At 38.2% G+C, this 14,302-nt stretch overlaps 1 protein-coding gene across 1 annotated transcript in view; it reads right to left on the bottom strand.

The window, feature by feature from the left end:
• LOC145096022 (uncharacterized) overlaps positions 1-10,409 on the bottom strand; it is a 32,484-nt gene extending 22,075 nt beyond the window's left edge. The window contains exons 1-3 of the mRNA XM_079033805.1: positions 8,264-10,409; positions 8,013-8,113; positions 7,212-7,598 (exon numbers count right to left, since the gene is read on the bottom strand). Coding sequence (XP_078889931.1) covers positions 7,212-7,598; positions 8,013-8,113; positions 8,264-10,409 — 2,634 coding nt within the window. The remainder of the gene's footprint in view (positions 1-7,211; positions 7,599-8,012; positions 8,114-8,263) is intronic.
• Positions 10,410-14,302: the final 3,893 nt, after the last annotated feature.

Below are 14,302 nucleotides of genomic sequence, written 5' to 3'. Positions count from 1 at the left end.
ATGTTATCTTAAAATAATTAAATTCAAGGAAATATAATCAAGAAAAATAAAAATTTAAGTCATTAACATTTACCCTTAATTTATAAGTCAAAAATCAATATTTAATGAGTAAAAACTATAGTAATGTGCATATTTTATAAAAAAATCGGTGTTTTTATAAAATAATTAGAATTTTATAAAAATGGAAGAGTGAGGGAACTTCTATACTCATCAAAATTCGTCCCCCCTCTTTCCTAGGCACCCTTTTTCCAAAAAATTTAATCAGTCACTTCACCCTCACACTCTATCTTCCCCTCTTCACTCTCTCTCACACTCCAACACCCACTCCACTCATTTATCTCAAATATCTCTCTAAACTGACAAAAATTATACAGCAGAGAACACTTATCAAGCACAAAATCTTCATCATTTGATGTTATTCTTAAAGGTAGACACAAAAATCCTTTACTTTCCTTCACTTTTCTCTCTAGTTTTGAAGGTCTTTCTTACACTTTCTCCTTCTTCTACTCCATTCTATGGTAAAATCATGAACACTTGATCAAACTCATGGTTTTGATGATGAAGGTGGTAGGATTTCACCCAAAAACAACATGCATGTTGTAAATGGTGAAATCCAAGGACCAAAACCTAAGTCAAAATCAACATAATGCGCCTTTTCTACAAGTTTTGGGTGAAAACACCACATGCATCCAAGGTTTTCTATCAAAAACGATTTTTGAACATTTCAAACTCATGAATAACCTTCAAAGCAGTATGCATGTGATGATCTTCAAGCTTAGATGCTTGATGATCAAAGTTTTTTGTTAAAAAACTTTCAAATAGGTTTATAAAAGATTTATTCCCAAATAAATATCTAAAACAACTTTTCTGATCAAATCCGATTTTTCCCTATATTCCACCAACAAAATGAGATGTTCTACAAATTTTCAGAAAATAATTCATTTTTCTCAAATTATTATAATTATTGCAATAAAATATGGCAATAAATCATATAAAATACTTTCTCAGGTCTATAAATCCTAGGTAAATTTTTGGATGACCCGTATGCTAAGTAATGACATCTCAGTGAGTTTCATCGATTTTTGTTACAGTTTGATATGGTTTTTAATTTTCTTTTTGTTTAGTTCAAATAAATCATAAAACTAGTTTAAGGAATTTGAAAAGTCTATATATTAATTTTTGCAGCTCCTACCCTATGTGGAAGTCGCAGAAAAATACTTTCAGATTTTTTCATACTGCATTACTATTTTTCCCTGATTTTTGTATTTATAATGGACTAATAATGGGAAAATATTTCTACTCATCCAAAATTAATGAAAATTTACCAGAAGACCTTAAAATAGAGTAGAAAACTAAATAAAAATTTTGATGATTTTTATATTCCGTAGACTATTTTTCTCCTATTTTCTAAGATTAAATACATTTAAATCCACAAAATCAGATTACACTATATAAAAATCACCATTGGGATTTTTCCCAGATTATTTACACTGTAAATAAAGTTTACAAAAAAAAATGGTAATTATTTCACAGCTTATAATTGTATAATAGCAGTGTTACAAAAGGTTTGGGCAATTTTGGAAATAGTTTTGTATTTATTTGAATTCTTATTAGAATAAATGCACAAAAATCATAAAATTGGGTTAAACAGTGTAGAAATCCATTTTTATATTTTTTTTCCCAGCTTAATAATGTTTAATAACAGTAATAAAAAAAAATCATAAAATTGGGTTAAATAGTTTGGAAATCCATTTTTATATTTTTCCTAGCTTAAGTATGTCTAATTGCAGTATTATAAAACATTTGGGAATTTTTATCATCTGGATTCTATTTTTCACAAATTTATATTGTTATGAAGGCTTAAAAGTTTGGAAAAATAGTTAATCATATCAAAAATTCAAAGGAAAATTTATAGAAGCCCTCCATTGTGTTTAGAATCAAAATATAAAGGTTGAGAATTTTGGGAAACAATTTGATAATATTTTGGCTTTTTATGAGCTTAAAACACATTTAAATGTGTTGAAATACCCTCAATTGTTATTACAAAAATCTGAAAAATTAATATCCAAAATTGTCTTAATCACATGAGTTATAAAACTTCACCATTTCAGAAAAATATTTGTAACTTATCAATATTAAATTTTCACACAATATTGGCACAATTCTATTATAGTAGCAAGTATACTAGTGTTAGCTTTCTATTAGAGACTCATTAGTGTGTAACATCGTGTAGGAATTGATAGTGGTACAAGTGGATCGTAGTTGAAGGTACCATTTGCATCATCTCAATGCATATTGTGAGTATTCACGACTCCCCCTATTTGCGGTTTTTATGTTTTGGAGTGGAAAAGCATGTCCTGAAATATTTATGTTCGTTGTATTTAATTTGACTTGTATCAAACTTGGTTGTTATATGTTGCTATGTATGTGTATGTTATTGTTAATTCATGAGGCCTTATCGCATTTGAGTCCCTGGAATCAGTTCACACAACTCATTAACTCATTTGAGCCTATGGTCATTATGGATAGCGCTATTAGGAGGTAGACAACTCCTTACTCGCACAATTCGCTTCAGTGCATTTTACCATTTTATACACTATGTTTGCGATACACATAGTAGTCAATAGGGCACGATTCGGTCATTAGGCTTGGGTTGTGAACTCATGAATGGAAACTTGATGCACATACGAATCCTACATCGCATTTTAGCAACGAAACTTTTACACTCATTGTATCAATTAAACTTGTTTAATTATTATAGCAACGAAGTTTGTTTATGTAAACTTATTTACTCATTTGCAATATATTTATATTTATGGAAACTTTATTTCCCATGAGAATATGAACGTTGCATCTTATTTGGGCAACATACTTTATCTCTCATGATGACAAGGAACTTTGTTTATGTAAACTTATTTACTCATTTGCAATATATTTCTATTTATGGAAACTTTATTTCCCATGAGAATATGAACGTTGCATCTTATTTGGGCAACATACTTTATCTCTCATGATGACAAGGAACTTTGTTTATGTAAACTTATTTACTCATTTGCAATATATTTCTATTTATGGAAACTTTATTTCCCATCAGAATATGAACGTTGCATCTCATTTGGGCAACATACATTATCTCTCATGATGATAATGAACTTTGTTTATACAAACTTATTTACTCATTTTAACAATATACCTTATTTATGGAAACTTCTATTAAAACTTTGATTACGATCCATAAAACCAATATTATTTTTAACCTGTGAGTACTCACCAACTATTTTTATAGTTGATGCTCGTTTTACATGCTTTGTCAGGAATCATCGAGTAAGTGGCACTTAGGGTGTCACACCCCAAAATCCAAAACGGCGGAATACGTTCTGGGGTGGAGGACGTCACGTACAATATCATAACAATGCATAATAGTAAACGCAAGCAACAACATCCATTGCATTAATATAATAATTGTAATACAAGCGTGTTTTGTACAGTTTGATAGACACCAAAAGTATAAACAAAATAAAAGATGAGTCTTGTATGTGCTCCATCTTCTCATAAGTTGCATCAGTACCTATCCATTGTTGACCTGAGAAAACAAGTTATTTTGAAAACGAGTATCAGCATAAAGCTGGTGAGTTCATAAGTATTTAGTGTCTTTGCTTGTATAAAAGTATTTTCAATCATGTAGTAAAATAGATGTTATCAAATCTTGAAAATAGTATGATCTCTAGAAAATCCTATATTTTCCAGCATAAGTAGTCTTCTACCCAGACTCGGTTATTTACAAGTTTGATCCTTTAGAAATGTAAAAGTTTTCCCCAAGGAAATTATTAATATGAAAATGTTAAGAGAAAAACTTGGAGACACACTTGAACAAACGTTAGAACAAGTCAGTTGCGGAATAGTTAATCTCTAAGGATCTAAAAGCTCAACAATAATAAAGTTAGATAGTTAGATAGTTAGTTGCGGAAAGTAAAGAAAGATAAATGACAAAAGTTATATCAAGAATACACTTAAACTGATTCATAACGAGGAATGCAGTCACTCCAAGTTAGTAAGCGAGATCAAGTTTAGTGATTAAGTCTAGAAGACTTGCTCCGAAGAGAGGTTATGTTCCAGCAGCAGTTTGAGTGTGAAGAGTAATAAGATAGATAACTGATGAAGATAAGAAAGATGATTGAATGAGAAATCTTGTGTATTGAGAAGTTAAGAGTTTTCACACTCACATATATCACCAGTACTTAATACATAAGAAAGAGGCTCTATTTATAGAGTTTAGAAAAGAACTACTCTATGAGCAGCCGTGCAAGGCATGCTGGACAATAGAGTGAATTACATAGTAAAGGGAATAACTAAGACTGCGGATAGGGAAGACTTGAAGACTCCGGATGCTGATATGGTTGCTGATGGAGAATGGTTGCGGTTACAGTTATGGAGATTGACTTCTGGTGCTGTATTGGCTGCGAGTACTAAACTGTTGCGGTATTTAAGTTCAAGAGGGTCACTTTTATGTTTCAACAATTTCCCCCTAAGTGACCTCTTTAACTTTGGTTCAGTTATCAAGTTTGAGAAACTTGATCAAAATCCACCAAAATTTTCTAACATTTTCCAGCCACATGATTCTTATGGAGATCTCAAACTTGACTTCAGCAGTAGTGTGCTTTGATTTTTCTACTGCGTTCTTGCAGATGTCAAGTTGCTTCTTGGGCAGGCGATGCATGGCATTCATCGGAATGAAATATTTGACATTGTCTGTCTTCCGTTTGAATATAATGCCAAGTTCTGGGAAGTTGGTTGCGCCTAGAGATCTTTCTTCATAACCTTCTGTAAGCATTGACACTGGTTCAAATGGTGGAAGTTCAAATTTCTTGAGGATGTTGGGGTGGATGTCCGCATCAATCTTCGCAAAGTCACAGACAGTGTCCTTAAGGAAGGACTTGGCTTTGTCGAGAGCTATCTGCATCTTAAGGAGAGGCCTTGTTCTGAAAAACTCTGGCAATGAGAAATATTTCTTCAGGGTTCATGCAGGGGAAGTCTGCCTGGGTGCGGATGTAATCATGCTCTCTTCTGGTCAGAGTGAATTGAGCAAAGTCTGCTTTCATAAACTTTCGCATCTTGTAGTTCTTCACTGCGGACGGTCTATCGTTAGACCAAATGTTTTCAACTGATGAGCCATGCTTCGCATAGAAGCGATTCAGTCTTTCGAATTCCATTGGCAGACGCTTGTGATCAGGAAGACTGCGGTCGAAGGAGTCAAAAACAGCAAAATACTTGGCATTAGGAGAAATTGGAATATCCCAATAACCATCGGATGGTGGTTCAGCATATGTGAGGTGGGGAGTGTAGTCTTCATCTAGTAGCCTGCGGAGAGGATTGACCCATGAGCTGATCAGTGATTCATCAATCATAGTGTCAAAACCGCATTCTCTCCATATAATTTCAGCTAACTTGGCTGCTTTCCTGATGCGTGTATGGGCTTGATTTGGTGAGTAGGGTAGTGTTTAGGTAAATTAAAAGAGAATAGTAACCACAAATGATATATGAATGGAAAGAAATGGATAGATTAGTAACAACTCAAGACCTATTAAGTTGTATACCGGTGAAAACAATCCAAGACCTATTGGATTGAGTTCGTATCAAGTCAAGAACACGTCCTAACAAGATAATTTGTGAATTATAACAATAATTCAAAGTGAACAAAAGGGTTCTTTGATTAAAAATTCGTCTATTACTTTTTCCATGCATAATTTGGCTTTATATGAAGCCTTTATTACAAATTTGGTGGTTACAAGCCAACCAACCAATTATTCATTAAAACTAGTAAATAGAAATTAAGGTAACTCTTGAAAGAACACAAAAAAAACGTCCATGAGACTTGTGAATGAAAAAAAAACGGCTATGCTTCATTAAGGAGCCATAAGAAGCATTAAGGAGTCATCATAAGCATTAAAGTGTAACCCTAATCCACCAAAGAGTGTCAAAAACGGCTAGGAGGCTTTATGAAGCAAATAGTAACGTTTTTAGCACTTATGAAGCCTTAAAAATGTTGCCCTAGTCTTCATGCAACCCTAATTCAATTTGTGGGTTACCATGCACAACCCAACCATTGAGCCCAAACCACCTTCTAGCCCACTAGTAATCACTAATCCATCACATTTTGGGCTTTCATGATCCATGCATGGATCATCCCCTCCCCCTTTGAAAGGAATTGACCTCAATTCATCAAGTCCATCATCATCAAGATAAGGTGAAAGATCTCCCACATTAAAGGTAGCATGCACTCCATGGTCTCCTCCCAAATCTACCTTATAAGCATTATCATTGACACGTGACACCACTCTGTAAGGACCTTCAGCTCTTGGCATCAACTTGTTTTTCCTTTTGTTAGGAAAACGTTCTTTCCTCATATACACCCACACCAAGTCACCATCTTGAAAGACACGTGGTTTCCTATGCTTGTTGGACTTCTGTTTGTACAACTCATTCACGGCTTCAATCTTCTCACGAACTTGTTGGTGTAGTTTCATCATAGCCTTCAACTTGTCATTAGCATCCTTGTGAACCAATTCATCCTTTGGCAATGGAATCAAATCCAAAGGCATGTAAGGATTCACACCATACACCACCTCAAAAGGAGAGTGACCTGTAGCATAAGTAGGAGAACGATTATAGGCAAATTCAGCATGTGCAAGTTTGATGTCCCAATCTTTTTGAGTTTTGCTAACCAACCCTCTCAACAAAGCACCCAAAGTTCTATTAGTCACCTCCGTTTGCCCATCCGTTTGTGGATGATGGGATGTACTAAAAAGTAACTTAGTACCGACTTTCCTCCACAAAGTGTTCCAAAAGTAACTTAGAAACTTGGAATCCCTATCAGAAACAATTGTTTTAGGAATACCATGCAAACGAACCACCTCTTTAAAGTACAAATCAGCCACGTTAGAGGCATCATTTGTTTTATGACATGGCACAAAGTGAGCCATTTTTGAAAACCTATCCACCACCACCATAATGGAATCCTTCCCCCTTTGAGTTCTAGGCAAAGCCATAATGAAATCCATGGACACATCTTCCCAAGGACGAATAGGAACCGGCAAAGGAGTGTAAACACCATGCTTGAAAGTTGTTTTTGCCATATGACATGTAACACACTTGCCCACTATGTTGGTTACATCCCCCAACATCTTCGGCCAAAAGAAATGTTCTTTAAGCACCTGCAAAGTTTTGGTAATGCCAAAATGACCAGCCAAACCACCGCCATGAGCTTCACGAATCAACAACTCCCGTATTGCATGTTTTGGGACACAAAGGCGATTGCCTTTGAATAGAAAGCCATCTTGAATCACAAATTCACCATTAGGACCACCTGCACATTTCAAAAACATATCTCCAAAGTCCATATCAGATTGATAATGGTCCTTTAGAGTATCAAATCCCAAGAAACGAACATCCAAAGTCACCAACAACGAGTAACGCCTCGAGAGTGCATCAGCCACCACATTGCTTCTACCATCCTTGTATTTGCATGAGAAATGAAAGGATTGCAAGAACTCCACCCACTTTGCATGTCTTGTGCTCAACTTTTGTTGCCCATTGATGTACTTTAAGGATTCATGATCAGAATGCAAAATAAAATGATTTGCACGCAAATAATGACTCCAATGATCTAAAGCACGGACAATAGCATAAAACTCCTTATCATAAGTGCAATAATTCAAACGAGCACCACCCAACTTTTCAGAAAAATAAGCAATAGGACGTTTGGATTGGATCAAAACAGCCCCAATACCAACTCCACTTGCATCACACTCCACTTCAAATGGTTGAGAAAAATCAGGAAGAGCCAAAATAGGAGCATCACACAACAATGCCTTGAGTTTCTCAAATGCCTTTTGAGCTTCTTCTCCCCATGCAAAGACTCCTTTCTTCAAACAACCTGTTATGGGACTTGCAATGGTGCTAAAATCACGAACAAATCTTCTATAGAAAGAAGCAAGACCATGAAATGATCTAACTTCAGAAATATTAGTAGGAATAGGCCATGACTTGATTGCTTCAGTCTTGGATGGGTCCACGGACACGCCATTTCTTGACACCACAAAACCCAAAAATGCCACTTCTTCCACCAAAAACGAACATTTTTCTTGCTTCCCATAGAGTTTTTGAGCTCTAAGCGTCTCGAAAACCTGTTTTAAGTGCACCAAATGATCCTCCAAGCTCTTGCTATATACCAAGATATCATCAAGGTACACAACCACAAACCTGCCCAAAAAAGATTTTAGCACTTCATTCATTAGTCGCATGAAAGTGCTAGGTGCATTAGTTAGACCGAAAGGCATCACGGTCCATTCATACAAGCCATGTTTAGTTTTAAAGGCTGTTTTCCATTCATCCCCTTCACGCATACGAATTTGATGGTAACCACTTCTCAAATCAATTTTTGAGAACACAATAGAACCATGCAACTCGTCCAACAAATCATCAATTCTAGGAATAGGAAATCGGTATTTTATGGTGATGTTATTAACGGCCCTACTATCAACACACATCCTCCAAGAACCATCTTTTTTTGGAACCAACAAAACTGGAACAGCACAAGGACTTAGGCTTTCACGAACATAACCCATTTTCATGAGTTCATCAATTTGTTTTTGCAACTCTTTTGTCACCTCCGGATTACATCTATAGGCGGCTTTATTGGGCAAAGGAGCACCCGGAATAAGGTCAATTTGGTGTTCGATACCACGGATTGGAGGCAAACCCGGTGGTAATTCGCTTGGAAACACATCTTGAAACTCCAAAAGCAAATCAGCAATAGCGTTTTCTCCATGCACCATCTTCTCCACCTTTGCATGCTCTTTGGCCACAAGCATGTAGATAACATCACCTTTGTCAAGAACTTGCTCCACCTCCCTTTCACTAGCAAACATAGAAAGATTAGGTTTTTTTACTTGTTTAGAATTCATGGACCTTATGGCCGTTGGGGACATGGGTTTTAACACAATTTTTTTATTATTGTGTTTCAACTCATATTCATTGCTCCTCCCTCTATGTAACACGTCCCTATCAAATTGCCAAGGACGCCCCAACAAAATATGACATGCATCCATAGGAATAACATCACACAACACTTCATCTTCATAAGACCCCATAGTTAGACCAACTCTAACCTGTTTTGTCACCTTTATTTTGCTTCCATCATCCAACCAATGAAGAACATATGGTTTTGGGTGGTTTGTAGTAGACAAACCCAATTTGATCACCATTTCATTAGAAGCAACATTAGTACAACTTCCACCATCAATAATCAAACTACACCACTTGTTTCTAACCAAACATTTGGTGTGAAACAATTGGTCTCGTTGATCCATATCAGCCACGGTTTGAACCCCTTGAGTTTTAAGGGTTCTAAGCACCAAAACTGTATCATACACCGGTGCTTCATACTCTACCTCCTCCTCTTCTTCCTCTTCTTGTTGTGTATCATAAAAAATACCCGCCAACCTCTCTTCTTCCTCCAACTCTTCACGACATTCAATGGCCTCCCTTAAAGTCACCACCCTTTTGTTTGGACAAGCATTTTGGTAATGACCAAAACCTTGACACTTGAAACATCTAATTTTCGCCAAACTAGTTTCTTTGGTACCACTAGTAAGTTTAGGAGCAACGGGAACACTACTAGAACCAGAAGGAGTAGAAACAGAATTTTGTCTATTGCTAGACTCGGGCTTGGACCACGACTTTGACTTGGGACTTTCGAGACTTGAACTTGAACTCCCACCATAACGTGCTTTGGCCTGCCCCTCCAACTTCAAACACAAACCACAAAGAGTTCCAAAATCAGCATAAGGATATAACTCCACAACATTGGCAATGTTGTAGTTCAACCCTTTTAGAAAACGAGTCATTTTTTGTTCTTCAATTTCTTCAATATCCCCCATCAAGGACAACTTCTCAAATTCATCAATGTATTCTCCAACACTCATTTTTCCTTGCCTCAAATCAGCAATCTTCTTGTAAGTGGCAATTCTATGAGTAGAAGGAACATATCTCTTTCTTAGCTTTCGTTTTAGAGAAAGCCAAGAACAAATTTTTTCTTTGCCTTCACGGGTTCTCTTGGCCTTAGGCCCTTCAAACCACAATGAAGCACCACCACTTAGCTTGAGAATGGCATACTTGCAGCTTTTTTCATCATCCACTTCTTTGAACTCGAACATTCTTTCAATCTTCCTTTCCCACTCCAAGTAGCGTTCAGGATCAGTTCCACCAACAAATTCAGGCAATTCAGACACCTTGAATTCTTCCACAACCCTATGTTCACCACGGCGGGGTTGCCTTCGATTTCCACCTTCTTGGATGTTTCTTAATGCTTCACGAAGATTTTGTAGGAACTCCGGATCATCAAAATCCATTATGCGCTCTGATACCACTTATGATGCGTGTATGGGCTTGATTTGGTGAGTAGGGTAGTGTTTAGGTAAATTAAAAGAGAATAGTAACCACAAATGATATATGAATGGAAAGAAATGGATAGATTAGTAACAACTCAAGACCTATTAAGTTGTATACCGGTGAAAACAATCCAAGACCTATTGGATTGAGTTCGTATCAAGTCAAGAACACGTCCTAACAAGATAATTTGTGAATTATAACAATAATTCAAAGTGAACAAAAGGGTTCTTTGATTAAAAATTCGTCTATTACTTTTTCCATGCATAATTTGGCTTTATATGAAGCCTTTATTACAAATTTGGTGGTTACAAGCCAACCAACCAATTATTCATTAAAACTAGTAAATAGAAATTAAGGTAACTCTTGAAAGAACACAAAAAAAACGTCCATGAGACTTGTGAATGAAAAAAAAACGGCTATGCTTCATTAAGGAGCCATAAGAAGCATTAAGGAGTCATCATAAGCATTAAAGTGTAACCCTAATCCACCAAAGAGTGTCAAAAACGGCTAGGAGGCTTTATGAAGCAAATAGTAACGTTTTTAGCACTTATGAAGCCTTAAAAATGTTGCCCTAGTCTTCATGCAACCCTAATTCAATTTGTGGGTTACCATGCACAACCCAACCATTGAGCCCAAACCACCTTCTAGCCCACTAGTAATCACTAATCCATCACATTTTGGGCTTTCATGATCCATGCATGGATCATTTCCAGTCATGTTTCCTTTGAACAGTAGCAGGATTGTCTGTAGAGCTTTCTGAAGACATATGTTCCTCAACATTCTTTAGGTGAGGAGGAGGTTTAGGTCTATTGAGGGTGTTTTTGGGTGATGAGTGGGGAGATGGAATATTTTGAGATGGTGGAGGTGAGGGCTGCGGAGTGGGAATTTTGTTTGTGGTGATTGGAGGGCTCTGACGGATGGATGTATTCGAGCGATCGCCTTCTTTATCACTTCCACCTCTTGAGGATTGCAACCCTGGTGCTTCCTCAAGCCATTGTTTAAGTCCATCAACTTTGTCACAAACCTCAGCAAAGTGTGCTTTCATCGATTCGGCCAGTTGGGAGTTGTTTGGAATGGCAGAGTTGAAGAGCAGCTTGTGAATATCCTTTGTGAGCTTCATATCTCTGGGCCATGAAAGTTTGATGTGAGAGATTTCTGCATTCGGGCAATTGTGGCATGAAGGACAGAAATAGTGGACTCATAGGCAGTATGAGTTTCCTCTATTACCCTTTGGGATTGGGCAGCTTGATCCGCAACAGCTGTTTGTAAGCCTTGTTTGATTGCGGTTACCTCAGTGATGAGGCGTTCTGCTGCGGCCATAAAATCTTGATGGTCGGCCCTGCGGTTGTTGTCGAGAGATCGAATCCCCATCTCGACTTTGAGAGAGATGCGCTCAGCGGCCATACGCTCTCTCGTTTCAAGTCGTTTGATGCGCTCAATTAAGGATTGCGTACCTGGGATATCTTCTGGTGGAGGTTGGGTAGGCTTAACCGCATCCAAAATTTGATCAACTTTGGCTTGAAGGTTGAGGAATTCTTTGCGAGTAACAACATCTTTCTTCTTTTTCTTCTTCTTTTCTTTAGGCTTTGAAGTGGAGTGCTGAGAACCGCTGGATTCTTCTTCTTCCTCGAACATCATAAGGTCGTCATCTGAGGGATTCAGTTTGTTGACCTCTTGGATGTCTTCATCGTCAAAACCGAAGGTTGGGGCCGAGCTGAGTTCAATAGCTGGCTCTTCGTCTTGAGATGGGTTGACTGCGGTAGGTGGAACAGGAGTTGAAGTAGGAGGAACATTAGATGTACCTGCGGCTACGGTTGAGGCTTGAGCTTTCAACGTAGTTTCATCCATTTGGTCCATCCAGGTGTGAACCTTTTGGATTGTGGCAGCAGTGTGGGCGTTGCTGATGGCATTTGCCCTGTACCTGGCTACTGACTGAATTTCTTATTCCTTTTGCTGTTGTTGTTTGACCTGCTGTTCCTTGCGGGCTTGGAATGCCCTTTTGAAAGCAGCATACTTCTTGATTTCAGCATCAGTGGTTGGCTGATACCGACTCCAAGAGTCATTTGATTCTTCATCGTCAATTCCTTGTGTTCGCACCAAGGTGTCCCTTGGGTTTACGGTTCCTTGCACATTAGTGCTCACCGTGCCTAAACTACATGATACAGATGTAAGCAGAGTAGGATTTCCTGGGCTTCCTTGGTCTTCTTGACCCGTGGTCAAGTTTGGCCTCAGCCCAGTTCTGGCATGGGCAAAAGAGATGCCCTGCGGATGGATTGGTGTTTGTAGTGTTTGGGATACTTGCAAGAGGATGGAGTCTAACTCCTTAGAAGAAAAGATGTGCAGCCGGGAAGCCCTGGAGACCTTAGGGCGTTTACCAGTTCTATCTACTTGAGATACAACTGGGGGACTGTCTCCACATTCAGAAGAAGATGATGATGAAACAATCTCACAAGATGAGGTTGAGTGGTATTCGATAGTGGCATTGAATGGATGTGCGGCCATCCCAAGGACTACCGGAGCCTGTTGAGAGGCTTCAGTATCAGTCCGGTCACGCATATGGCTAGTGGTTTCGGTTGTTTTTCTTTTCTTGAGGATAGATATGGGTAGTCTATCTTCCTTAGAGTCACTGCTCGATACAGTGGTGGTTTTGGTTTTGCGTTTCTTGGAGGGTGCGGTTTGTTTTGTGACTTTCTTTTTGGGTGTTGTAGCTTTCTTTTTAGAAGCTACAGATTTTCTCCGTTGAGAAATGTTAGAAAGTGTAGTGGCAGAGGGGGCTGCGGTACCCTCAAGAAGAATAGTTGAAGAAGGAAGAGGTGGGGTAGAAGGGTATGGGATAATACCCTCCGTGGCCTCAATATGATCTGAGACATCAGCAGTCTCAAGACCAAGCAGTGAAAGAGTGTGTGTGGGGAGCCTGCGGATAGGTCCAAAAATAGTTTGATCAGAGGAAGGAGTATACCTTTTGAGATCCTTATTGACAAAGAAATTGATGTCACTTCCCATGTCGAGACCAGCATCCGCATGCAGATCAGAAATTCACAGAGACCAAAAGCGAGCAAAAGTGAGCTCGGTTGGGTTTTCCTTTGGTTGCTCTTTGGGAATGTACTGGAGGAAATCATCCCAAAGAATTTGACCGTAGTTGACATCATGGCCGATGAAGATGCTTCATACGAGTTCAAGGAACTTGAGTCCCATGTTGTCAATGCCTCCAGTTCTGCCAGATAGACAGCGGATGACAAAGTGGCATACAAACTGCCAAACCGCTGGCAGCTGATTCTTTTTAAACTCACCGATCCCTCGGATTGGTTTCTGGTAACCCATTTGGTAGAGTGCGGTAGCGATGTCGGATAAGGATGAAGTGAAGATCTTGATGGAAGGATGGATTAACAGGTTAATGGAGGTTAAGAATTTTTCTTTGGTCAAGATGATTAGGGAATCGTTGATGAGGTTCAGATGCACTTCTTGGGGGTCTTCCAGTGGTCTGTATGCAGACAGAGCACACTTAAAAAGAGTGGAAACGGGAACAACATCAGTGAATGCGTCGAACGGGCCAAATAAGATGTGGTTCTTGAGATGCTTGATCATCAGTTTTGTTGGAGCATTGTAAGATGGATGATCGTCAAACACAACTCTGAAGTTGCTTGAAGCGATTGTTGGTGATGTGGAATCGGTTTGATTCATCGAGCTTGAAGCCTTGGTTTGCTTCTTGGATGCACCAGATTTCGCCATTGAGAGTTGTGAGATTGAAGCTCTTGAGAGCTTTTGTGAGTTCTTGGAGAGTTGAGAGAATAATCGATTATCAGAGAGCGTAAACGATTATAGAGAAGATGGGGTTATAAAGGGGGTAAAAGGA

The sequence above is a fragment of the Lactuca serriola genome, chromosome 3 (genome assembly GCF_051521515.1).
Source record: "Lactuca serriola cultivar US96UC23 chromosome 3, Lser_US96UC23_V15, whole genome shotgun sequence".
Taxonomy (NCBI): domain Eukaryota; kingdom Viridiplantae; phylum Streptophyta; class Magnoliopsida; order Asterales; family Asteraceae; genus Lactuca; species Lactuca serriola.
The sequence above is the reverse complement of the archived record's forward strand: the minus strand, read 5'-3'. Positions and strand labels throughout refer to the sequence as shown.